Source organism: Phyllostomus hastatus, unplaced genomic scaffold (genome assembly GCF_019186645.2).
Source record: "Phyllostomus hastatus isolate PE091 unplaced genomic scaffold, TTU_PhHast_1.1 phas_contig_477, whole genome shotgun sequence".
NCBI classification, from domain to species: domain Eukaryota; kingdom Metazoa; phylum Chordata; class Mammalia; order Chiroptera; family Phyllostomidae; genus Phyllostomus; species Phyllostomus hastatus.
The window spans coordinates 3,700,339-3,725,264 of record NW_025333889.1 but is presented as its reverse complement, the minus strand read 5'-3'; the positions used below and the strand labels follow the sequence as shown (position 1 = coordinate 3,725,264).

General features: G+C 54.2%; 3 protein-coding genes across 6 annotated transcripts in view; 2 read left to right on the top strand and 1 right to left on the bottom strand.

Moving 5' to 3' along the window:
• The window catches only part of LOC123823186 (UDP-glucuronosyltransferase 1A1-like), a 31,121-nt gene extending 14,558 nt beyond the window's left edge, over window positions 1-16,563 (top strand). For 2 of the 4 annotated variants that reach the window (XM_045845645.1, XM_045845643.1), the window contains exons 2-5: window positions 13,435-13,566; window positions 14,138-14,225; window positions 14,536-14,755; window positions 15,559-16,563. In XM_045845645.1, the coding sequence (XP_045701601.1) occupies window positions 13,435-13,566; window positions 14,138-14,225; window positions 14,536-14,755; window positions 15,559-15,856 (738 nt within the window). In that variant the 3' untranslated portion in view covers window positions 15,857-16,563. Of the gene's footprint in view, window positions 1-5,508; window positions 6,411-13,434; window positions 13,567-14,137; window positions 14,226-14,535; window positions 14,756-15,558 lie in introns of those variants that run through there. The other 2 variants (XM_045845646.1, XM_045845644.1) reach the window with 2 other exon arrangements.
• Window positions 86-748, bottom strand: LOC123823189 (dnaJ homolog subfamily B member 3-like). Its single transcript, XM_045845649.1, has one exon. It carries the CDS (start codon window positions 746-748, stop codon window positions 86-88), a length of 663 nt encoding a protein of 220 aa, XP_045701605.1.
• A 5,166-nt stretch (window positions 16,564-21,729) lies between the features above and the next one.
• MROH2A (maestro heat like repeat family member 2A) overlaps window positions 21,730-24,926 on the top strand; it is a 41,846-nt gene continuing 38,649 nt past the window's right edge. The window contains exons 1-2 of the mRNA XM_045845734.1: window positions 21,730-21,811; window positions 22,012-22,193. Of these exons, the coding sequence (XP_045701690.1) occupies window positions 21,730-21,811; window positions 22,012-22,193 (264 nt within the window). The remainder of the gene's footprint in view (window positions 21,812-22,011; window positions 22,194-24,926) is intronic.

The window sequence follows — 24,926 nt, the reverse complement described above, 5'->3', positions numbered from 1 at the left end:
CCGGCGAGTTTTCAGGCCCACGAGCACGGGTGTCACTCGGTGCTGACGCGCAGCAGCGGCCCTTTGCGCTTCACGGTCAGGGACTTTACTTTCTGTCCTCCGCCACTTCCACCCTTTCTCGGCCATTCTCAATGATTCTCTTGGTGGTGATTTTCTTGCCATTAACGATTTTGGTGGAAGTCGACACGGACCTGAAGTTCCCCATCCCACAGTTGCCGCAAGTCATGGAGAAGGAAGACGAGCCCCCGTTCCTCTCAACAGCAAAGGAACTAAATCCTGCATTTGAAGAAGAAAAAACATCGAACCCAGGGAATTTACTGAAGGCGGAGGAAGGGGGTGCAGACCCTCTATTTCTGCTTCTCCGGGAGCTCCTCCGACCCCCCAAAATTAGCGGGTCTTTGAACAAGTCAAACGAAAATGGGTGCCGGCCACCAAAAAACTCCCTGAAGACCTCGGCCGGGTCGCGGAAGGTGAAGACGTATTGGAACGGGTCCTGGAAGAGCCCGCCGCCGCCCACGTCGCCGTCCTGCACCGCCCCCTCGCCGCACTGGTCGTAGACTTCCCGCTTGTGGGCGTCGGACAGCACCTCGTACGCCTGGGCCACCTGTTTGAACCGCCTCTCGGCCTCCTCCTTGCTCTCCGGGTTTTTGTCAGGGTGCCACTTGAGCGCCAGTTTGCGGTAGGCCTTCCTGATGGCATTGGCGGAGGCCCGGCGGGGCACGCCCAGCACCTCGTAGTAGTCCACCATGTTGGACGGGCGGCCACGGCCACGGCCACGGCCCACGGGGATCAGAAACACTGAGCGGCGCAGCCAGCAGCTCCAGGGAGTGAGCCAAGTGCCCACCCAGGGAGCCAAGGCCGCCCAGGAGGTGGATGCTTGTGACGTTGCCCGCATCTCATTGGTCCAGGCGGCACCCCGGGAAGCCGGGCTCGGAGACACACCCCTCGCCCTATGAGGCGCTCTGTGACGTACTTCCTGCCAGTGGTGAGGCCCCTCCCACCCAACGCCCCGCCCACAGCCTGGCTCCTCCCACCCAGCCCCCAGGCCAGCTGAGATCTCCAAATTGGGTACAAAAGAGAGGAATTTAACCCATGGACAATAATTTTCTTTTCTTTTTTATTAAGATTTTATTTATTTTCAGAGAGGGAAGGGAGGGAGAAAGAGAGAAAGAAACATCAATGTGCAGTTGTTGGGGGTCATGGCCTGCAACCCAGGCATGTACCGTGACTGGGAATCGAACCTGCAACACTTTGGTTTGCAGCCCGCGCTCAATCCACTGAGCTACACCAGCCAGGGCTGAGAATAATTTTCTTAAAGTTGCCTTTACTTCAAGCTTCCCCTTGGCCAGAGGTACAGATGGAGTGAATGTGTCCACCCTGGGCTGAAGGACAGTCACAGATTTTTGTCTAGGACAACAGTTCTCCCAACTTTTTGGCCTCAGAACCTGTTTGCTTGTGTTTATGTGGGTTATATCTATCGATACTTGCTCCGTCGGAGAGTAAAACAATCAGAAAAATTCATTAATCGACTCACTTACAGAAAACCCATTACACGTCGTATTTTTATGGAAGTAAATTACTTTTTCAAAAAAAAGTTTTAGTGAAGAGTGGCATCATTTTTATACTTTTTCTTCTCACTGGCTCAGCCAAAGGGAGCTGGATTCTCATATCTCCTGCATTCAATCTGCTGTTATGTCATGTGTCCTGAGGCCCCTGGGAGACTCCCCTGCACGCTTGGGAGAGAATGAGAGTAAAAAAGTCCAATATCATAACTATGGAAATAGTTTTGACTTTGCAAAAACCCCCTGAAAAATTCTTGGGGGTTGCCCAGAGTACCCTGGCGCAAACCGATGTCAAAATGATCGAAACTTGGTGGCTGCGTTTATAGTGATGTGGCTGAACTTGGAAGGCAGGGATTATTTCCACTAAAACTGTTACAGTCACAACCACGATTTTATTTTTGGCATTTCTTGACATCTACTTCTCTCATTCTCTCTCCGACCCTATATTCTTTGCTTTGATAAATGGTGAGGCAATACCAATAAAGGTCACATCGTCCTAGGAGGAAAATGATTAACCAATGAAATCTCTAACATTTTATTCTAAAGGGCAGCAGATTGAGAAGGGCGTGTGTGCTGTGTCACCAGAACGCACCGCCACCTTTATACCACCCTGAGAGACAGAATATAAAGTCCTGGGCCTGGCACTTGGTAAACACGTAATAGACAAGAAGAAAAAGCTGACCAGGAGTCGAGTCCTGTGTGAGCAAAGCGACATGGGAAATCACAAAGTGCGTTTGTGGAAGAGCGAGAGATCCAGTGCGCGGGGAGGGAAGGAGGCAGAGGGCTGGAGAGGAGGCACGCGCTTGGGCAGGCGGGCTGTGTCCCTCCCTAATTCCGAGGGTGGGGCTGAGGAGAATCGATTTTATTTCATGCCCTCAGAAGCTGATGTCCAAGGTTTCAGGGGTGGTGGTGGGGTGGGGCCATGCAGGCCTGATGCCAGGAGTCAGAAGTCACAGATAGTGGTTGGGGACATTGGCGGCTGAAGTCCTCGAACAGGACCATGGCAGCTGGGTCTGACAGGCGGTGGTAGAATTACCTGGACTCAGTACTTCCTTGCTTGGATATGGGACCTAGGGCAAAGAGAGAGGGGAATTCACATCTATACAGAAACATTTGCTGAGTGCTTCAGGTCTAAAAACCGTGGACTGACACCTGGGGATCACCAAAATGACACCAACGCTGACGCGGAAACCCTGCCTGTGAGGAGTCTAGATAGATGAACCGGCAGGCACACAGGAGTAGCAGAGGCGGATACGCAAACGGCTGAAGAACACGAGGCGGAATAAGACAACACCTCGGAGACTCCAGGGAGCCCACTCTGCTTCCCCTGGCAGGTCTTCGAGATCACTCAGAGGGCAGTAGGCTCGCTCACGCAGCTGCTTTACTGTAGGAGCGTCCGCAGGCAGCTCCGGTCTGGTCCCGTCGAAGGAGCGGGGAGGAGTGAGCGGAATGCTGATCTCCTCATTACCGGCGTCGGCTTTAAAAAGAAATCACCTTCCAAGGGGTTCCAGGAACTTCCAAGGGGTTCCAGGAACCCCCTCGCGGACAGCCCCACTCTGCAGTGGCCATCCCCCCGTCGCCCCCAGCAAGGCCACGTCTCTGCCCTGCTCTGTGTTTGGCCCCCGTGCTGTCCGCCTGGGCCCGTCTCACCGGCCCTGTAACGGCCTGGTTGGGAGCCCTCCTGGTGGGCACACGCACTTCTAACCTGGCTTTCTGGTGCCAGTCCCTAGCGTAGCGCCAACACTCCGCATAAATACTCGGTGGATGGGAGAACTAGCCGTGGATTTTGCGTGTCGGGTCTGCTCAGGTCCTAGGGTAGACGCTTTACTGGATTGCTTAGTAGTGGTTCGTGGTCGTAATTCTTGAGCGTGAATGTGCATTGCCCGCTATTCATACTAGTAAACAGCATCCTCCAGCCATGGGTAGAGTTGGCACCGAAACCATCTAGGGACACAGAAGCCCCCCAGAAGTTCTGAGGTGCCGCGTGATGCGGGAAACTCATAAAATCCTCGCAGTGCTGACTGTGTTTACAACCTTTGGCTCTGTGTAATCTACAGATGCGCTCCCACGAGACTGAGACTTCAGGAGAATTATTGCCCTGGATGTCAAAACCGAAGCAATGATTTCAGAATTTCAGATAAGGGCATGCCAATGAGCCAAGACGTGGCTCCCCTTTTCTCCTCGCCCGGAATCTTGGTCCTGGAGAACGGAGCATGCTGGGAATGGGGCGGAGGAGCTTCAGGGCGCACGTGCGTGTGGGCACACGTGTGCCCTCATCCACAAGCACATGCAAGGCTGGAGGTTTGTGGAGGAAGGATGGTGGTACAAGGAAAGGGGGCTCTAAGTACCCGCTGCTCTAAATGCCAGGAAGAATCGGGCCCTGTGACTATGTCCCATAAGTCACACTGAAGGTGGCAGTTTCTCCATGTCCCTCCTAACAGATCCCCCAAGTAGGGGTGGCCGTTGTTCACGGTCAGAATATTACACTGTCATCCTTGGATGGTCTAGAACAGCCATGGGCCCCAAAAGGAGAGTGTGGGGGCACTCGGTTCTGCCTGCCCTCCGGTTTGCCCTTGCTGCGGGAGGGGCATTTCTGTTAGGCAACTACCACACGTGTTCCCTGCCCCTTCACCTGATCTGCTGGGGTGCCAGTTGGTGCTGGGCGAGCACACCACCCTGCGAGCACATTCTACTCGGTCGCACAGTCCTGCCCTCTGCCTTCTCTCCACTGGCTTCCCTTGGTCGCTGACTGTGGGGGTCATTACCTCCGAGGCCTAGTTGGTTGTAGATATCAGTTGTGACCTTATTATGGACTATTATCTGGGCACTGCTGGAGGCCAGAGGGCGTGGTGGCAGAGAGCAGGGTCTCTAGGCCCTGGCAGTCACAGCCTGGGTCTCAGCTCTGCCACTCTAGCAAATATGGGACTCTGGCAAATCACTTTGCCTGTCTGAGCCTCAGTGCCCTTGACTGTAAAATGGGAATAACAGTACCTGCCTCGGCAGGCTAATCCTAGGGGATCACATAAGAGGGTTGTAAAGTGCTTGGCGCCGAACTTGGCACATGGCGCATGCTCCATAAAGGCATATTATTATTTTTGTTCACCTCCACCCCTTGCTTCAACAAGGTCATCGGAATTCCCCAAAGTGTCTTCCTTTCCCTGGCCCTTGGGCTGGTGTGATGAGTATAATTTAAGGGGTTTTTTTTCATGACTGATTTTAGTCTTCTATACGCAGAAAGCTTCTCACTGCCTCTTGCAGTGAATGCAGATCTGTCCTGCAGAAGGCCTTCTGTGTGCTCGTATTCCCCTCTCCCCTCAGTCTGTACCCCATCAGCTCTCGGTCCTCAGCCTTTTCACGACCTCTGATGGGTCTGTTTATCTGTTTAAATTGTCTGTCTGTCTCCCTTGACGGAAGATGAGCTCTGGGGAGGCAAGAGACCCACCTGTGGCGATCTGTGCTGGAGTCTCCGGGCCCAGCGCTGCGCCGGTCTCCACCAGTGCTTGTCGGATGAATGAGTCAAAGATACTTGGGCTGTGGAGAATGACATTCTTAAAGGTTTCCACGGGCCAAAGCTGGGCTCGTGCTATCACCTTCTTGCCTTTCTACAAGGTGCAGTTGGCGTTCTCTTTCATCCCTGGAAAGGAGGTGTAGTTCTCCCCACATTGCATTTTCCCCGTAGGTAACCCTCTCTCGATCCATGGAAATACTAATCGAATGCAGTAAAAAGTGCCGGACAGGCTTTGCCTTCTCTGTCCACTCAAGAATGTGACCTGAGTGGCTGACAAAGAATTCCAACCAGTTAAACCTCCTGTCGCCCTTCTTATTTCTAGAAGTTAGCTTTTTGCTGCCTTTAGCTGACTAATAGCTGTAGTCACTGACACCGTCAAACATTAACTCGGTGTATGGATCGGTTCTTGGAAAATGTAAGTGGCAGAGGACAAAACTCTGGCCGATGGGACTCTGGGTGGCAAAGACAGGGGCACTGTGATGGCAGGGACCCAGGGTCTGAGTCCCCTTGTCCTGGGCCTGCTGCTGTGTGCACTCGGCCCGGCCGTGTCCCGGGGCGGGAAGCTGTTGCTGGTCCCCATAGACGGCAGCCACTGGCTAAGCTTGCGCGGGTTCATCCAGCATTTGCAGCAGAGGGGACATGACATAGTGGTCTTAGCGCCTGAGGCCTCCATGCACATCACGGAAGGCGCATTTTACACCTTGAAGAGGTACCCTGTGCCGTTCCGGAGGGAGGACCTGGAAGCATCTTTTACCAGCCTCGGGCATAACGTGTTCGAGAAGCAGTCTTTCTTGCAGCGGGTGGTCAAAATATACAAGAAGATCAAGAAGGACTCGGCTCTGCTTCTGTCCGCGTGCTCCCACTTGCTGCACAACAAGGAGCTGATGGCCTCCCTGGCTGGAGGCGGCTTCGACGCTCTGTTGACAGACCCTGTCCTCCCCTGCGGCCCCATCGTGGCCCGGTACCTGGCTCTGCCCGTGGTGTTCTTCTCCTATGCACTGCCCTGCAGCCTGGACTCTCAGGGCACCCAGTGCCCCAGCCCGCCGTCCTATGTGCCCAGGGCTCTGTCGTCCAACACGGACCGCATGACCTTCCCGCAGCGGGTGAAGAACATGCTCATTGCCTTGTCGGAGAGCTTTCTCTGCAGCATGGTGTATTCCCCGTACGGGCCACTTGCCTCGGAAGTCCTTCGGAAAGACGTGACCCTGCAGGACCTTATGAGCTCTGCCTCGGTGTGGCTGCTGAGAAGCGACTTCGTGATGAATTATGCCAGGCCCGTCATGCCCAACATTGTGTTCATTGGCGGGATCAACTGCGCCCACCAGAAACCACTGTCCCAGGTTCGTCGCGGGAGGGGGAACTCCACAGGCCTGTACCCGAGGGAGGTGAACTTGCACGGAAATATCCTGAGTGAGCACGCCCAGTGTCAAACGCCCCTCTGATGGCACCTCCTCTCTTGCAAGTTTGCTAGGTTGAGTTGTCACTTGTATCTGTCTTTGGGGTCATCTTTTGGGTTGTTGCTTTGGCTTGGCGGCTCTAGGAAGGCCTAGTTTGGGCACTTCACTCTGTGGGCCCCAGTGGACGGCCATCCGTTAGAGGCAGTAAGGGTTAAAGGGCACATGCGCGGAGTGCTGGGTGCAGGGGTTTTCCAGAGAACAGCAGTGTTCAGATGCGCCTTGCCTGTGATTGATAGGGTCAGGGACTCGAGATTCAACGTTGCTGAAATAAGGTTTCAACATCTGTGGATCCCTGTAGGGAAAGTGGACTTTATGTTCCTGGTTAAACCTCCAGTTTCTAGATATCCCAGCGTCCTCAGCTGGGTCCCACAGTCCTAGCTTCTCTAACGAGGAGATGACCAGACAGCCGAGTTCTGACACTGGGCAGAAAGGCCTTGAGCCCCATTCTCTGCACTGCTCATCTGTTCCTTTTTGCACTACAGAATCTGAGGTATGCTACAAAGGAGCATGCGCACCCTCTTCCCGGAGCGGGAGGAGGGGGTAGCAGGAGAGGGTCCTCCGGAAGACCAGTGGCAAAGGGTTCTCGGGGAGGTGCATCTCAGCGGGCCTTCCTTCGTTTGTTCTTTGAGTATTGGCTGAGGGTCTGCCGGGAGTCCAGGTACTTTCCAGGGGCTGAGACGTCACCTTGGAGAACAGGGAATCTCTTTGAAACCAAAAAGGTTTCACTTCGGAAGGCACGCATGGTGGAAATTCCAGAGACCAGAAGGGCTTGTCTGTGAACTTGGGTAGATATTCCCGGTTATGCCGGCCTTCTCTTGATTCCTGGGACCTTCAGAACACTTTCCCCCTTACGACCGTTGAACATGCCGTTCCCGCTTCCTGGGATGCTGTTCCCTGTGTCTGTTAGCTGGCCGTCTTCTCATTGTTCAGGCCGGCTTCCACGTCACTTCCCCGGGGAGTGCTCTCGGAGACAGCACGCTGCCACTTCCTTTATAACACATCGGACCCCGTGATCATTTCATGTAGAGAATTATTTATCGACTGTCTCCTCCTTATACATGGGGCAGGGGCCACTTCTGCCGGGTCCTGCACCCTCAACACCTGGCAATGGGTGAGCGTGTGACCGGAGTCCCTAAGCCTACAATAGGCACTCGTGTGATATGTTATATAAATGACTGAAAACAAGAGGGGGCAGGGCCCAGACTGAGGACCAGTCCCTGGGTGGGCAGCAATCCCTATAGTCACACACGAGCATATGTACATGTATAGAGTTTTGGGTTGCTCATGCAGCACCGTCTGCTCAGTTATCAGTATGTCATGGACATGGTTCTGTGTCATGGTTCTATGTCATGGACATGGACATGTCTGTTTTTAACTGCTGCCTAGTTTCTCACGGCATTTATGTGCCACGGGTTATTCTGTTAGCTCTCCCCTCTGGTTCCCTGGGGAGGGACACTGGCATTTGTGTTCCAGGGTGTTTTGTTGTTCTTGTTGCCTCAAACTTTACATTAACAAAGATCAAACATTTTATAGTTTTCTTCATATTTGTTCTGTTCCTTTCTTATTCATTTTTTTCTTAAGTGGTTTATATTTTTGAGGGGTCACTACTTTGAAAGTGATATTGTTATAGAACAGACCTGTGGAGGGGGGAACGATATACTATTACTGAATGGACCCCTCCCCCTTCTCCCAGGGTCCCCCTGTACTAGGTTCGCCTTGCCCGCCACCAGGAAATTACATCTCTCAATGCGAGAGAGTGGTGAGAAGGAAAGGAATTATTTATTCAAAAGTTATACAAATTTAAGAGTAATGAATCAATGTCTTTGTTGAGATCCCAGAGTCCCTTAGAATACCCACAAACGCACATAGTCCTTCCTTCCCCCTCTGCCCAGTCTGGGGTACTGTATCTCAGGAAAAGAAATAGAAGTCCATGGTTCACATAGCCCCTGGGTTCCCAGCAATCCACAGGTGGCTGGCCGGCCTCCTGCGGTTCCTGGCACCATCAGCTGAGTCACTGCCCCGATTTCCAGTTAATCTAAGACCACATGGCATCTTCTTAGGGTCCACCAGCAAGAGTCCTTTCACCCCTTTTCTTCCTAGCAAGGTCTCTCCTGCTTCCTAAGCCACGTGGCAAAAGGGAGCACCCCAAAGCCGTGTGGTCCCCCCTAGCATGGCTGCCGTGCCTGGGTTTAAATCCCAGTGCCAGTCTTCCTCTGCAGCCCCATTTCTGACCCCTCCCACTATCAGCTACACCTGCCAGCATTCCTGTATTTTTCCAGCTTTACTGGGCTGCCGTAGTAAGTCCGGGCTGGTGTGGCCCCATGGCATGGAGCCAAACATCTCCAAACTCTCACACAGGCGCTGTAACCAGGGGGAGTTGTCTGGTCATGGGTTGAAGTCACTCCCATCTCCCTGGCTCAAGTCTCGGCCACAGCTATTTGACATATCAATGAAACCAGATAAAAGTTGTAGATGTGTTAAATGACCATGCCTGAGGTTAGCTGCAAAACTGTTGCTGTGCAAAACAACACTCAATGGCCCTGCTCCTTGTGTCCCATCCCCCAATTTAGACTTGTGGGGGTGAGGACTCCCTATATATATATATTTTAATATTTCCTGGACACCCTGAGTTCTGGACCCCATTACGAATCCCTGTTTGGGCACCTCCTGGCTGCACCCTGTATCAATATTTTTTTCCATTTCTGCCTCTAACTGGTTATCTACTCATTGTTCAGCCATCTCATCTCCATTTAAAACACTAGCAGGCAGTCATTTGCCAAAAAAGAAATTTGAGTTTTTCTGTTCTAAATTCCATGCCAACCATCAGTCTTATTGAATTAACTAGAATCTCTAAAAATAATTGAATAAATTTGGCAATAGCAAGGATTCCTGTTTTGCTCCGGATTTTAATGGAAATCATTTTTCAATTCACTACTTCGCATTATGTTTGCCATTGTTTGTTTTGGCACTTGGTCTTTATTTATTTAAATGATTTCTTTTTTTAACTGTAGGGTAATTAATGGAAGAGGTTGCTGAAATTTATTACTGCATTTTTACATTACACTTTAATTATTATTTACCAGTAAATATTTTCCCTGTAAATTTGTCTGAGTGGTGAACTGCATTGACTAGCGGCTTTGTTTGGTGCAAACAAGCTTAAATGTGAGAATGTCATCGTATTGTAAATTGTACCTGACAGTAACCCTCTTTGTCTTATTTAATGCCTTAATTTGAAATTCCCCTCTTTTTGGTGGAATATTAATATCACCATCCCTGCATTATTCTTATTTACATTTCCCTAGTACCTCTTTAGTTCTCCTTTGTCTCCAAGCTTTCTTTTTCTTAAACACACACACACACAGCTGATATTTTTAATTGGCCATACAGGTTCCTTTAATGGGTGAGTTTTGCCTCTTTGCACTTAATTTAACAATGAACAGAGTTGATTATAATCCTTCCATTTGACTTCTTTTTCTTTTACTTCATTATTTCCCCCCTTTGTGATTTTTGCTGGTGTGTCAAGTTGCTATTTATTTACATTTTCCCCCGTTGTTAGGTAAAGAATGCAGCTTGTTGACTGATGGTTGGTGGCGCCAATTCGATGCCGATGCCGACAGGAGCCCCCGAGGGGGGGGCGACGCGAGGTGAAGAGGGAAACATTATTCAGCGCAAACAGTTCCGTTGTGATACAGCGCGGTCTGTGGAGCAGCTCACTAGTGTTGTGGCCCAATTATGAAAGGGCAGGGCTGTGAGAAGGACCTCTGGGAAGGCCCCTGTCCAGCCAGACAGCTCTCCTCTGCTCCGCTGTGCCCTGCCCTGCTCTGGTGAAAAGTCTTTTGGAGAAAGGCAGCTTACGTTTTCCAGTCTTTGGTGAAAAGGAAAAGTGCCCTCCCAGAGCTGGGGGGCAGCTAACCTATAGAGAGAAAATCCTTGCCCCTGATCCCTGATAGGTTCATCCTCGTGCAAATGAGGAATCCAAATCCGTGCAGTTTGAATGGTCCAAAAAGCACTGTCCTGACTGATTAGAATGGAGCCCTCCTGATTGGTTGGTGATGAGGGTGATGGGGAGGGAGAGGGAATGTAGCTAAGCAGCTCCAATGGGATGGGGAAGCCTCGGTCTTGTTGGTTGAAATAGGGTTCCAGCAGCTCCTCCATAAGGCCACGGGGGGGCAGGCAGCTTCGTGCAGGCTTCTTCCTGAAGCGAGGTTTGCATGACAGGCCCCTGCTGCTCATGCAACAGTAGCAGCTGCTGGGCTCTTCGTCAATTCGAGCCCAGTTAGCCGCCAGGGCTTCTCCTCGGGAGCTGTCTTCTTTCTTGGGGTCACCGCACTCTGTACTTTCATTCCTTTACTGGAGATTACTTTATTCCCAGTGCCCTTGGCTAAAGTCCTGAACCTCAAGATTAAAGATAAAATCTTTATTCGATCAAGAGAGCCCGCAGAGAAAGCAAAGCCTGGCCTTGCGCGTACCTGGGGGGCCCGGAAGACAAAAGGTGGCAGAACAGCACTGAGAGCAAAGGAAGGGGACTCGAGAATCCAGGACGTCATTTCCCTCTCAGGGCGAGGGACCGTCCCTGTGGACACGTAGACAGAGATGCCGAGGGGGAATTCATCCACACATAGCAGGTGCAGGGAAAATGGCCAAGCAGAAGATCAGAGAGAACAGAGACTTGACGAGGGCGAGGAGGCGGCGGGCTGGTGACCGGGGACGCCCGCCGTGTGTGTAGGTGACTCTCAATGTGTAATGATCAAGCAGCATGCTTCCAACATGCTAAGTGCTTGATAAGCGTTCTTGCAAAACTGAAGACATTTGGGAGGGGAAAATGTAATAAGAGCCTGGGACTAAAATGAACTAAACTCTCAGCGAAAGTCAGGAACTGTTTCAGAGGCCTCTGGGGAGCGGGCGAGTGCTTTAACTTCCAGAGGAGCCTCATCTCTCTGGAGGGTGGTAAGGGGTGGGGGAACTGAGGGTTCTTCTCAGCCCATAAACACGTTGCCCCACTCTTCGGCCACCCTGGGAGTCTGTGAAGTTGCGGAGAGGTGGACCGGAGGTTTTGCCCAGTAGGGGGTGGGGCACTGTACTAGTACTGACTCCCGTGGAGCCGGGCCAGGGCAGGCCTGCCCAGGACAACGCCACCTGCGTAGGCTGCCTTTGGCAGCTGTGGGGGAAGTGCGTGCCATTTAAGCTTTAGCCAAGTGCTGACATTTAACCTTGGGTGTTTCTGGCCTGTGGGTTCCGTTTGTGTTTTCGTACCCTGCCGGCTGCCAAGTGGGCGTGGGAGGGTTTGCAAGCAAGAGGACTTTGACTCGGCCCTTTCTAGACGAGGTTGAACGTGAGGGCAGTTTCGCTCAGGGGTGAAGGGAATGCTTGCTTGGAGCTGAGCCGTCCCTCCCCAGGAATGAGGGCCGGACTGCCGACCTTAGGGAGGGGGGGCCTCAGGAAAAGCAGCTGTAGGATGTCCTTGCCACACACCCAACATACAGCGTGATGGGGAGGGGATGGTGCTGGCCTCCTGGGCCTCTCAGACGAGCCTGGTGGGAAAGGCCAAGACGCAGCCGCCAGGGGCCGGAGGACTGGGAGAAGGTCTGGGGCTGGGGAGGGGGGTGGTGGGCCAGACAGTGGGGCCCCCTCCGAGGAGGCTGGTCAGCGTTCTTACTCGTCACACTCTGAATCCAACCTGGCAGAGTCTGAAAACTGTGTGTGCTGAACCCTGTCGGAAGTCTGCTAGGTCTCACGTCTGGGGTGACCAACCTCCACGTCTGCTCAGGGCTGTTCGGGCGTTAACGCCAGCAGTCCCCGTGCTCCAGGAAACTCTCCGTTCTGGGCAAATCCTGGGCATCGAGGAATCTCACTAATGCCCTTGGCCTTCTTTGGAGACTCTGGGGGAGGTGGTTAGGTCTTCAGTGACCTACAGTTGGGGGAAATTGCCTTACTTGTTTCTTGCTCTGTTTCCTGTAAGTGAATTACCCCTGTGTGTGCATGTGTGCCCTTGCACATATATGTGTGCAGGTGTGCACCTGTGTGTGTGTGTGTGTGTTTCCTGAAAACCGGAGTTGGCTTTGAAGGCTGTGAGCAGACAGTGTGAGCTAAGACCATCGCCGAGGGTTGAACCCAGGGGCGTCCCTACTGTCTTCCGGGACACACGGCCGGCTCTCTCACCTCCAGGGCCTGAGCCTTAACACTCTGCAGCCTGGTGCTTTACCTCTGCTCGCTCTTCCTGCAGAAAAGGAATACTGCAGAAGCCTTGACAAGGGATGCACACCTTTACTGTATAGCCTTCCTTAGAGGGGACGGACGGGAGTTTTAGAGTCCACGGGAGGTGTTCTTAAACCCTCTCTGCCCAGCTTTCCTCTCCATCCCCTCCCCCGCCGTGTTTCCGTCCCAGCTAAAGGCTCTCTCCGCTTCCTCTGAGGCCCACTTAGCTCACCCCTCCCCCTCCCTCCCCGCGGCCTTCGGCTTCTCACCCCAGGAGAGAGCTCCGCACTGAGCCTGCGAGCCAGAAGCCTTTCTCCTGTGACGGGGAGTGAGGCAGGCGGAAGGGCTGTAACACACGCTGATGCGTTGTGTCTCTATCACACATGCACGCACATGCACACCCCTTACACCACGCGTGTTTGCTAAATCCTCATCTGAGGATATGTTTTCATTGATGAGAGAGAGAGAGAGAAACACTGATCGGTTGTCTCCTACATGCACCCCAACTGGGGATAGAACCTGCCACCTAAGGATGGGCCCCTGCTGGGAATCGAACCTTTTGGTGTACAGGACGACGCACCAACCAACCGAGCCACCTGGCCCAGGGCTAGGTCACATTCTTTGCAGAAAGATATCTGTGTCGTGGCTTAATGCGTGCGGTCCCCCGAGGAACGTGAGAAGAATTAACCGGAAATTTCTCTTCCGCCTCTAGGAATTCGAAGCGTACGTTAATGCCTCCGGCGAACACGGCATTGTGGTTTTCTCCCTGGGCTCGATGATCTCGGAGATCCCGGAGAAGAGAGCTATGGAGATCGCCGACGCTTTGGGCAAGATACCTCAGACGGTAAGGAGACGCTGTGCTTCCCTATGGTCCCACGAGCAGCAACCCCACATTTCCACCTACGGATCGGTTCTGCTAGTTGGACCTTAGACTCGGGTTCCCTGCCTCTTCTCGGTCGTTAATCCCAAGTTCTTCTTTCTGCAACTCCGCCCTCAGCTGCTCTGTGCAACCCGGCCCCACGTCACCCAAATGGCTCATCTTCTCTAAGAGGCTCGGGCGTCTGGGAAGGAGAACTGAATTTAAACGTAAAATAAATAAGATATAGTCCCTTCGTATGAGGTAGAGATGTTTCCCCAGAAAGCTGTTAGGACAATGAAGGGTATATCATTCTAGTTCTACATTCACTCATTGTATTAAGTAGACATCCCCCTCAAAGTTCAGAAAAGTGCAAAAATCATCAATGTCTATAGCTTGGTAAATTTTTACAGATTCCCAAAATGTCACCAGCCCCCAGAGCCTTCTTAATCACCACCCCCCACGGGGCATGTTCACTCAGAAGACTCCGGTTGCTAGCCCCTATAGAAGATGGAAAAAAATCACATCATGTTCGTTAAACTGCCCTCTCCCCCGGCAGGTCCTGTGGCGGTACACGGGAACCCGGCCGCCCAACCTTGCGAAGAACACAGTCCTGGTCAAGTGGCTGCCCCAGAATGACCTGCTTGGTACGTGGAGGGGATTCGATGTGTGGGTCCAGCCGAGGTCAGGTGAAGAAGGGGGCTTAGGCACGGCCGTTCGGAAGGGTTGTCTAGCTGGAAAATGTTATGGCCGACAGATCCCACTTTGCTTTTTACCTGGGGGGGCAGGGGGGCGGGCAGGGGCGGGGCATCCCCACCGCATTCTTTTCTGCAAACGCCTGCAAGGCCCACGCAAAAACGGCGCTGAGTGCTGAGAGCCCTTTCAGAACCTAGGCGACGCCTGCACGTGACGCCTGGCCACCTGACCACCACGTCCCCCCCCCTTGTCACCTCCCAGGCCACCCGAAGACACGTGCCTTTATCACACATTCTGGCTCCCACGGCATCTACGAAGGCATATGCAACGGGGTCCCCATGGTCATGCTGCCCTTGTTCGGGGACCAGATGGACAATGCGAAGCGCATGGAGACCCGGGGCGCAGGCGTGACCTTGAACGTCCTGGAAATGACCTCCGAAGATTTAGCCAATGCCCTCAAAACTGTCATCAATGACAAAAGGTAAGACGGAGGGTGTAGAGGAGTACGACCTGTGTTCTGCCCGCTGCACTCACAGTAAACACTCAAACTGAAACATTAAAATCTGTTTGTAAGGACACTGAGCACTGGGACATCCAAGCCGTCCGGGATTTGGTTGCTCTGGTGCAGCCGTCAGCACTGTGCTGAATGAACACCAGTTTGTTCGCTCTGACAGGCTGCGTAGACATGGCCTCCTGCAAAATTTAGATCCATTAAATAGATTGTCTCGGGGATGGACTTAAATATGGCTTTTACTTTTGACTAGATTGACTGTTTACAAATTCGAATGAGCAATTGTTTATAATTTCTAGTGCGACCTTTTTTAAATTTCTCTATGTACCTATAAAGTATAACTTAGTTTCCTACAAAGATATTACTAAAAAGAAAAGAAGCAGTAATTTTTCAAATAATTGAAAATAATAATTTTGGCTTCGTTTTCTCTCTTGCCTCCTTTCTCTCTCTCCTTCTTCCTTCCCTTCCTTCCTTCCTTCCTTCCTTCCGTCCTTCCTTCCTTCCTTCCTCCCTTCCTTCCTCCCTCCCTCCCTCCCTCCCTCCCTCCTTTCTTCCTGCCTCCCTCCCTCCCTGGAGATGAAGAGCATTGGGTGTGTGCATTGCATGTGTTTTTTGCTACTTACAACAGACACATTTCTCCAGCGAGTGGAAGAATGCGGTAGTGTGTCTCACTGGAAGCAAGCGTGCAGGCACAAAGGGAGAGGAGCTAGCTGCCTGCCCCCCGCCCCCCCATCCCGAGGTCCCAGCACTCACGTAACTGTCTTTGTGTGCAGCTACAAGGAAAACATCATGCGCCTCTCCAGCCTTCACAAGGACCGCCCCATCGAGCCGCTGGACCTGGCCGTGTTCTGGGTGGAGTTCGTGATGCGGCACAAGGGAGCCCCGCACCTGCGCCCCGCGGCCCACGACCTCACCTGGTACCAGTACCATTCTTTGGACGTGATTGGCTTCCTCTTGGCCATTGTGCTGGGGGTGGTCTTCATCGTCTACAAAAGCTGTGCCTTTGCCTGCAGCAAATGTTTCGGGAAAAAACGGCGGGCTAAGAAATCCCAGAAGTCCAAGGCGCACTGAGGAGCAGCAGGGGGGAAACCAAGGGGCCGAATCGGCAGAGTCCGTGTTAAATTCATGTCATGCCCATTGAAGGAGTACTTTGCTGCATTACGTTAGACACCCCAGAGTGTTTTATTAAAAATAAAAATAATTTAATTGGTAGTCACACCTGTAGGTAGAAATACTTGAAAATGTTTCCTGCGCCCCTCCCCCCCAGTACCTTTAATTGGACCACACTCGCTACCTCTCAGACGATTGGCCGAGAGGGGTGGGCGGGGCCTCCTTCGCCCCGCCTTTCTTCTCTCCCTCAGTAGGGGGCCAGTTTGGGAGCCCAGCCTGCCCCCCCCCTCCCCGCCACCGGTGACGGTTCTGACACCATCTGCCTCGAAACACTGTTGTAATCAACTCCTTCAGTAGGGATGGCAGCTCCCGATTTCTTTCCACGCGTCACAGATGTCACTCTGTGCACGTCACGAAGGAAACGTGTGTTCCTTTCACGGCTGGTGCCTTGTACTTGAATGAATGGTGACATAGCATCCTTTGAGAGCAGTGTATGATTTCTATCTTTGGGGGGGGGAACGAGTCCCAAAGGGGGGGGGGCAGCGTGTTTGACAGGGTACTCATTGCTTGTGCCAAACGCATCTGACTTTGATAAAAGCCCAAAGTGTATTTTTCTCTGGTGTACATGTCCCGCAACTAAAAACAGATCAATAAATTTGTATGTCGTATTTCCTGGGGGCTCTTCTCTTCATTGGTGTGGCCTTTATTGGTTGCTAAGTTGCATGTGCTAATTACAAAAGTCATTCATCGTTGTGGCAGAAATTTGGAAAACTACAAACTGGTCCACACACACCCACAGGAAAATAAAAACCGTCTGTGGTCACGTCCCTCAGAAATAATCACGGCGACCGTTCGGCAAACGCACAGAAAAGACTGCAGCCGTGTGAAATATCCCCAGTTTGTCTCACACCCTTTCTTTGCTTCACTGCAGGGCGAGCGTTCTTTGTATAAACGTTTGCTTCTAGTGACCAAGGACTATTCTCTGGTGTGGGTTTAGCCCCAACTTCTGGGTGGATCCACTTTTATTTTCTTTTATAAAAAAAAAAAAGCGACGTCTTTGCACCCATTCCTGACTGTTCCCGTGGAAAGAGCTTTATAACAAACCAACAGCTGTCTCAGTCTGGGTTCCTTTGTCCTGAGGATTCAAGGGCAAGAGGCTCGTTTGGGGATTGAAGGCAACCCTGAAAAGGGCATGGGGACGGGGATGGGGGGTGATGGCCACCAAGAAGCTGTGGGCAACAGAGCTGAACCCCCCTAGTAGACACCGGCTGTCCATGCAGAAAACCCACCAGCCTTCTCCCACCAAGAAGCAAGGCCCTTGGGTCTCGGACTGAGCCCTCGCCTTGCCAGTAATTGGTTGGTCCCAAGTGGTATTAATTTCCTGCACCCCCAGTCAGCACGGGGGCCCTGGGAGCCGGAGAGCCCTGGGCAGAGCGAGGCAGGCAGTGGTGCTGGGGGTGGGCTCCTGCGCTAAGGAGAGAAGGTCATGGGACATCTGGGTGGGGCACTGCCGCATCTCATTGCAAGTGGTTTGAACCGTCCCCAGACTGCATCCCGAGACGGTGCGAGAAAGCCCGGTTCCATGCCCTCCGCAGCAGAAAGCAGTATCTTGGGGGGGAAAAGCATCAGTGTGTTTGAAGAAACGTGGGATCCTGTTTTAAATTTGCTTTTATTTTATCATTAGCCTGAAGAGCTGAACTTTTACAAGTGTGTGAGCCTCTCTTACTGGTTTTTCCGTTCCTTTTCCCACGGGGGTGTTATCCCAAGGACTCGCTAAGAGTGCTCACGCCCCAGTGAGGAGATCCTCTGCCCTGGGCTGGAAGCATGTTTTCTCCGTGTGTTCTTTGCCTTTAATTTTGTTCACACCTCTGCCGGGTGCTTTGTGTTGCCTGCAGACATTTTAAACACACAGGCTCCGGGGCGGAGCTGGATGGCACTCCGACAGCCAGGACCGCCCCTGACCCCAGCCCCACCCGCTCCTTGCCCCAGCTACTTTGGGAACGCAAGCTGTTCACACAGTTCCTTCCCCACACCTGGGGGCCCCATGCGACTCCTGGACTATGTCCACCCTCCTTCCAGGCCCTTGCGACCCACCCAGTGACTGTCTCCCGGGCTCCTGCCCTTGCTCCCTGCCACCTGCGTCTGTCTCGTGGGCCCTGAGCTGCTCTGGCTTCCCACGGGTTCCTCTGCACCTTCGTGTTTCTAGCCCTTATGGCCTCTTGTCTACAAGTAAGAGAACCCAACTCGGGATACCTTAAGCAAAAAGGGGGTCCTTTTGTAAGGAGACGGGTTCCTAAAAATGCAAGGCTCAGGCCAAGCCTCCAGAGGGGGCCTCTCTTGTCTTCCCCCGTCCCTGTGCACTATGAGGGACCACTTTACTCTTCCCCCTGTCCTTCTCTGCTCCTCAGTCCCCAGATCCCTCAGCCCCAAGATGCCACAGGACACCCACTGGGTCCTATCTCGCCCCCGAGTCCTTAAATCCTGGGAGAAAATCTGATTGGTCCAGCTGGATCAGGTGTTCACTCCTTGTCCAGTCAGAATTGTTGGGGGAGGGATTGCAGAGGGGCAAACCGTCACCACCGAGAGCCAGTAACTGTGACCCCTAGGGTCAGAGAAGAGGGAACCGTGTGAGCTGGGGAGATGCCACCAAATGTGCTCACTACCCACGTACCTTTTCCCTGCTTTCTGCCTTGGTCCTTTCGTGCATTTAAGCTCAGAGTTTTCTACAAATACAATGTTTTTTTTTTTTACTTTCAAGTTCGTTCCCGTGGCAGTGGAGGTGGGGGGCTCTGTAGAGCGACAGCACAAGACAGTGGCTGGTTTTACGAATGGATTGCATGTGAGTCCAGCCATAGCGTCATAATCTGAAAAGTAAAAAGCATTTTTGCTGTGCAAAGCCCAGCAGAGCCGCTTGTTTTTCCTCGGCTTCACTGTTCCTGCTCCCTCCAGAGGACCTGTGGAGAGGCAACTCACTCTTGGCTGGGCTTACACACTCGCCGTGTGTGCAAAAGGAAAGTGGCCTGTACCCCCCACTCCCAACAGCCACGTCCTTCACGACGGGACTCGGCAGCTCCTCTCACTGACGGGAGAGGTCCCCCTCCCCGGCCCTGCGTCTGGGCTGGCCCGTGACCTGCGCTGGCTGACAGGTTGTGGCAGAGGTGATGGGTGCTGGTTCCAACTCTGGGCTCCGAGAGGCCTCCCTGTTTCTGCTCACTCTCTTGGAACCCCGCCTGGCAGCTGTGAGACACAGGGGACCCGGTCATCCCGTGTCATCCTGGTCTCCCCAGCCGACAGCCAGCCAACTGCCGGACACCTGCGTGTGAGGCCGCCCTGGAGCCGCCGGCCTTCACCCAACCCTCTGTCTCCTGCAGATGCACGCACGCATGGCCCCAGCGTGCCGGGCTGGACGTGGCCCAGAGCCGCCCAGCTGACCACCTGTAGACTTGTGAGCAACAATAAGTGGTTCTCGCCAGCCATTAAGGCGGAGGTGGCTTGTCTACACGGCTGTGGCTAACTGATACAGTCACTTCCGGCTCTACACCCATGGCATTTCTTGTGTTGGGTCTTTAGACCCTCAGAGGACAAGGGTGTGTCCTACCCACCTCTGGACCCACCGCGGCATGGAGGGCCACACTTAGCTGCTGTGAACTTTCACCCTTGCCACTTGACTGATCTTTGGAAGACAGAAGGCGGCCCAGGGGGGATGAGAGGAGCGGGGACAGAGGGGGCTGTGAGAGAAGGGACACGTGATCATTGTCTTCTTCAGTCTATTCCATGCTTGTCAATATGTCTCCCAAGGGTGGGCCAAGGAACAATGCTTACATTTTATGGGGTGCGGCACTACTGGGGGGGAGCTCATCTTCTAGCCGTGCAGAGTCCATGAAGGAGAAACGGGCTGATGAGGGTAATGGGCTTCCCGGCATCAGAGGTGCCCAAGCGGAGCTGAGAACTCACCCCGGCTCCGCAGGGCGGGCAAGCTTTGAGTGCAAGCTGAACTGAACAGCCAGGCCGCGGGCGGCTCCGAGTCTCGTCCTGCTGCTCGCGATGCGTGGGATGAGAGCCCGCCCAAGGCCAGTGCTCCACCGCTCAAACTGACCATCAGGACACACTCACAGCTGCAAGCGACAGGAGGACCCTTTGCACCCCGCTTTTGGTTTAAGAAAACAAGGTCCCTGCCTGCTTTGAGGTTCTTTGCCTTCTAAGCATGCTGCCAGGAGAACCCCCTTCCCCGTCCTGCAAGCCATCCGGTCCTTGGGGAGGAGGCATCCTCTCCCCAGAGCCTTTCTGTCGCCCTTCCCCCCTCCAGCCGCCCCGACCACACCTCCCCACCCTGGGGCCCTCGGACGGCATCCCCACGGGTCTCGGTTGTGAAGCAACCCCCTCCCACCACGTTCCTTTCCCAGAGAGGCCACCGCACTTCACCAGACCTGCGGCCAGCAGCAGTGTTTCCCCAGCATGCTCTGGGGGGGGCGGGTTTCCTCGGGGCGCCCTGCGCTCTTCACAGCCCTCAGCTGGCAGAGGCTCAGGGAGGCAGTTGGAGCTCGAAGTTCCAAGGGCCCAGAACCCAACGGCGATGGTTCTAAGGAAGCCCGCCCCCCCTTGCCCTGCCAGGGGAGCCAGCCCCTGTCTGCACGCCCACCGAGGAGCCCAGCTGCCTCTCGTGTGGACAGCCGGCCTGCCGTTGTCCTCACCGTGGATGTGTCTCGGGCCAGCAGCGGGTCTGCTTCTCACGCTGTACTTCGATTGCGTCTGGGAGAGAACTCGGGGGAAAGGTCTGTGCGAGGATTCGCAGGAGGAAAGGGCTGGGATGGGGAAGGGCTCCGGGCGGGGGTCGGAGGCCGAGGAGCTTGGGAGCGGGAGGAGAGAGGGTGTGGGAGCCTCGTCTTCCAGCCTGACATCTGCGTTGGGGTTTGTCGACCCTTAAGAAGCTGCTAATGTTGTGGGGGCCCCTGTCAGGGACTATGAGACTTGCCGAGGTGGATTTCTAATTAATCCTTCATTTCCAGTGTCTAGAAAAGAGGGGGGAGGGCCCACCTAACCAAGGGGACGATGTATTTACTGCTGAGTGACGAGCGGTTGTGAGCGGAGCGGCGTTGATCATCTCATGGTTTCCGTGGGTTGGAGCCTGGGCATGACTTCGTGGGGTCCTTCCTTCGCTCGGGGTCCCAAGGCTGCACTCCAGGCGTCAGATGGCTGCCTTCCTTCTGGAGCTCGGTTCCCTCCCCAGCTCACGTGGCTGTGGGCAGAATCCCGGTCCTCGCGGCTGTAGGAGCCAGGCCCTCATTTCCCTACCACGAGGCCTCCTCCCCCGGCCGCCACATCATGACTGTTGCCTTTCAAGGCCGGCGGGAGAATCTCTCTGTCCAGTCTGCTAGGACGGAGTCTGATATGACATCGTGTGAGCATGGGTGGGGCTTCCCATCACCTTTGCCTCTTTTTTTTTTTAAGATTTTATTTATGTATTTTCAGAGAGGGAGGGGAAGGGAGGGAGAAAGCGAGGGAGAGAAACATCCATGCGCAAGAGATACATCGATTGGTTGCCTTTGGCATGCCCCCCACTGAGGACCTGGCCCACAACTCAGGCCTGTGCCCTGACTGGGAATCGAACCAGCAACCCTTCGGTTCAAAGGCCTGCGCTCAATCCACTGAGCCACATCAGCCAGCCACCTTTGCCAGATTCTTATTGGTTAAAAACAAGTCATGGGTTCTGCCCACCCTCAAGGGGAGGGGACGATACAGGGAGTGCCTCACTGGAGGCCATCTGAGAGCGTGTCGACACGCCACGTATTTTATAAATCTAAATCTCGTTTATGTCAAAAGAGCCCAAGGAAGAGATGGCAGAATCAACAATAGACTCGAATGAGCACCTGTCTGAGGAAACAGAGGAGCCGGACCCTCTGCAACCAGACGATAGTGGTGAGAGAGTCACCCACACCCTTGCATTCCCGACCCCTCTCGTTTCCACGAGGGCATGTCCCAGCTGAGGTCTCAATTTCTCCACCTGCCCAGGGGACAGGAAGGTCCCCGCCCAATCCCCCCACAGGTGGAGCTGCGGCTGGGCAGGTGCCAGGGAGGCCTGGGCGCGGGGAGCACCTCCTGGGCCATCTCTGTCTCAGGGACTTTCCAGCAAGTCACAAACCTGCTCAACATCATGGACAGCGAGTCAGCCACGGCGGACACTGCTGGGGTGGGCCCCAGCCTGCGGAAGGCGCTGGCCTCAGCGATCATCGCGGAGAAGGCCTCCAGCGAGCCCTGCGTGGTGATGAGCTCCCTCATCCGCTGCCTGCAGGTGCCGCAGGTAGGGCCGCCCCCCCCCAGCCACTCCCCTGAGTCTGGGGCCGGCAGCTGCTTGTGTCCACCCCCCGCTCAGCACATGGACACCGGCCCTCGTGGGTGCAGGGCTGGGTGCCGCTGGGTGCAGGACGTGGGCAGGGCTGTGAGGCTCTCGCTCCCTGAGGACCCAGTGCAGCCTGGGGCTTTGACAATTTTCTAGACTCCTCTGTATTGAGACGCAGTGGGTTGGGGAGCCGTCGTTCTGCAGCGAGACAAAGACGACGGATATAGGGGGGCAAAGACCCCGCTGACCCAGGGTGCAGGGACGCCAGGCCAGTGGGGAGGCTGATTAGTGGGGCAGGAGGCCGGGGAACGGGATGCTGAAGGGATGATGGGGAGTGTAGTGGGAGAGCGCGGTGGGCCCCGTACGACAGGGCCCTGTAGGGTGGGGTTTGGACCGTACTGGAGCCTCGGCATCCCCGGGCGGCCTGTGAAAACCGGGAGGGCCAGGCCCCGCCCCACCACGGCTGCTGCTGGTCTGGAGGCCACACTGGGAGAGCTGCTGGCGTGTAGACTGTCCTGTGGCCTTTGGGACTGGGTGGCAACGGTGTTCTTTACAGGAAGCTTTATTTCACAGGACGGTGCGCGCCAGCCGTGCAGCAGGGAGCCAGGGTCCCGGAGCACAGGCAGGGGGCTCTCACACTCGGCTCTTAAAACGCAGGTTTTAGTGCCGTTCAGGTGTGGTGAGGCCAGCAGCTCGGGAGGCAGATGACCTCAGAGAGACGGTGCATCAGGCACTGATCCCCCAGGGCGAGGAGGGGCGGCTGTGCCACGCTGGCCACGTGGGAAGCAGCAGGGCCGGGCAAGAGGCCGAGGCAGTGAGGGGATCGCGTGGCCAGCGGTTTCCGTTGTGGCTTCCATGGCAGCGGATCGGGCAAGGCGGGGCGGGTGGAGGAGGCTCGGGGTCGGCTGGTGTGAGCGAGCCGTGGGCCCCGGGCGGACGGCTGCCCCCGGCTGGCTGGCGCCTGGTCCTGGGTGGTCAGGGCAGGCAGGCAACGGCCCGGAGCCCACGGTCGGTGGCTGGGGCCTGGGCCCCGGATCGGCCGGTTGGCGTCTGACACGTGTGCTCCCGAGCGAGTTGTTCACTGTCTGCAGGAACTGGGCGGCCCGGGAGCCACAGTCTCTGCGGGGCCAGCGAGATCCCAGGGTGTCAAAGCAGCAGAAACAGACACAGTTAAAAAAAAAACAACCACATGATTAATACTCAGGCCATAATCAGGGATCAGTGGTGAGGAACAGAAAACTCACCAGGAGGCATGTTTCTTAAATTAACGTGGGTCAAAGAGTTTCGTTGTTTGCTAGTTAGTGAAGGAATCAGGTAGATGTTAAAATCTGTTAAAATGAGAATTCTAGTTATAGAGGTTTGTATTCTTTGCCAGACAAAATTCAATGGCATTGTCCCAAGCAACAACCGTTTTGATTGCTGTGGAAGAAACATTATGTTCTCTTTCCTGTTTATTTATTTATTTAATTTGAGAGAGAGAGAGAGAAACACTGATTCATTGTTCCACTTATTGATGCATCCATTTGTTGATTTTTGTATGTGTCCTGACTGAGGATCGAACCCGCGACCTTGGCGTATCGGGATGACCCTCTAACCAACTGAGCTACCCAGCCAGGGCCACTGTCATCAGTTTTCTACGACTTAGCTTCCATCCCCATGGAGCCATGAGGTCCCCTAGACCTCCCCAGGATGGAGGTGCCCACTCCCACAGACCCCAGAACCCCACCGTGCAGGCCGGCAGCTCCGCACGCCCCTCCGGATGGCCGCCCGGCACCTGGGCGACACCAGCTCCCCAGCCTTGGGTGGTGTTTCTCTCGTGGCCATGAACATTCTCCAAGGACTCCTCTGGATCCGGGAAAAGGCTGGTCCTATTACAATGTGGCCATTTACGTGGGTGCAGCCAGAGTGCTAATGATGCTAATTAAGCATATAGACCGCCTGGAGTTATGGCGGGTGGGTGAGGCAGGGATACTACCCCAAAGCAGGTAAAACCAGTTCTTGGATGTGGGGGGATCACAAAGAAAACCTTACTTTTTTATGTATGAAGCACAGCCAGGCACACAGCCCATAAAGAGATATAGAATCTATTTGTGGTATTAAGGCTTCATGGTGGATGATTAGGGGAAAATGTCCAAGAAGGGTCCTTAGGGAGCAATAAAAAAAAAAGAAATGGTTGACAACCACTGGCCTCCAAAAGCCCCAGGATTCTCTTCGGCCCAGGGGCCCCCGTGAGGAGTCTCTGGCTGGCGTTCTACAAGCCTCTGGGACTCGCGATACCAGCACTAGCGAAACAAGCCCGGTACACTCCGTACCGGATTCCTGGGACATATTCACGTGTCCCAGAGAAATCCCCCTCCTCTTGAGGTCCCCCCAGATTTGCTATGGTGTCTGGGCTGACAGGCAGTGACCTTCTTACAGCCCAGGGAAGGGAGGCTTCTTCCCAGAGTGCTTTGCAGGCATTGGCTCACACACAGAGTCCGCCCTCGTTCCTTCGGAGTGGCTGAGTCACGGCTCCTGGGTGTGGTCCGGGTGGGGCAGTGCCTTGGTCCAGTGCTATCATGTATAACACTGATAAGTGCTATCTGGGGATCTAAATAGGGTCAGAGGAACGTTTCCTGGTCCCCAGTGCTCCTCCACTCGGCCAAAGGGTGGGGCAAACCCCCTTCCCGAGACTCGCAATTGGGCAGGTGCCAA

Coding starts and splice junctions, on each gene's coding strand:
- LOC123823189 (XM_045845649.1), bottom strand. CDS start 748: ATGGTGGACTACTACGAGGTGCTGGGCGTGCCCCGCCGGGCCTCCGCC.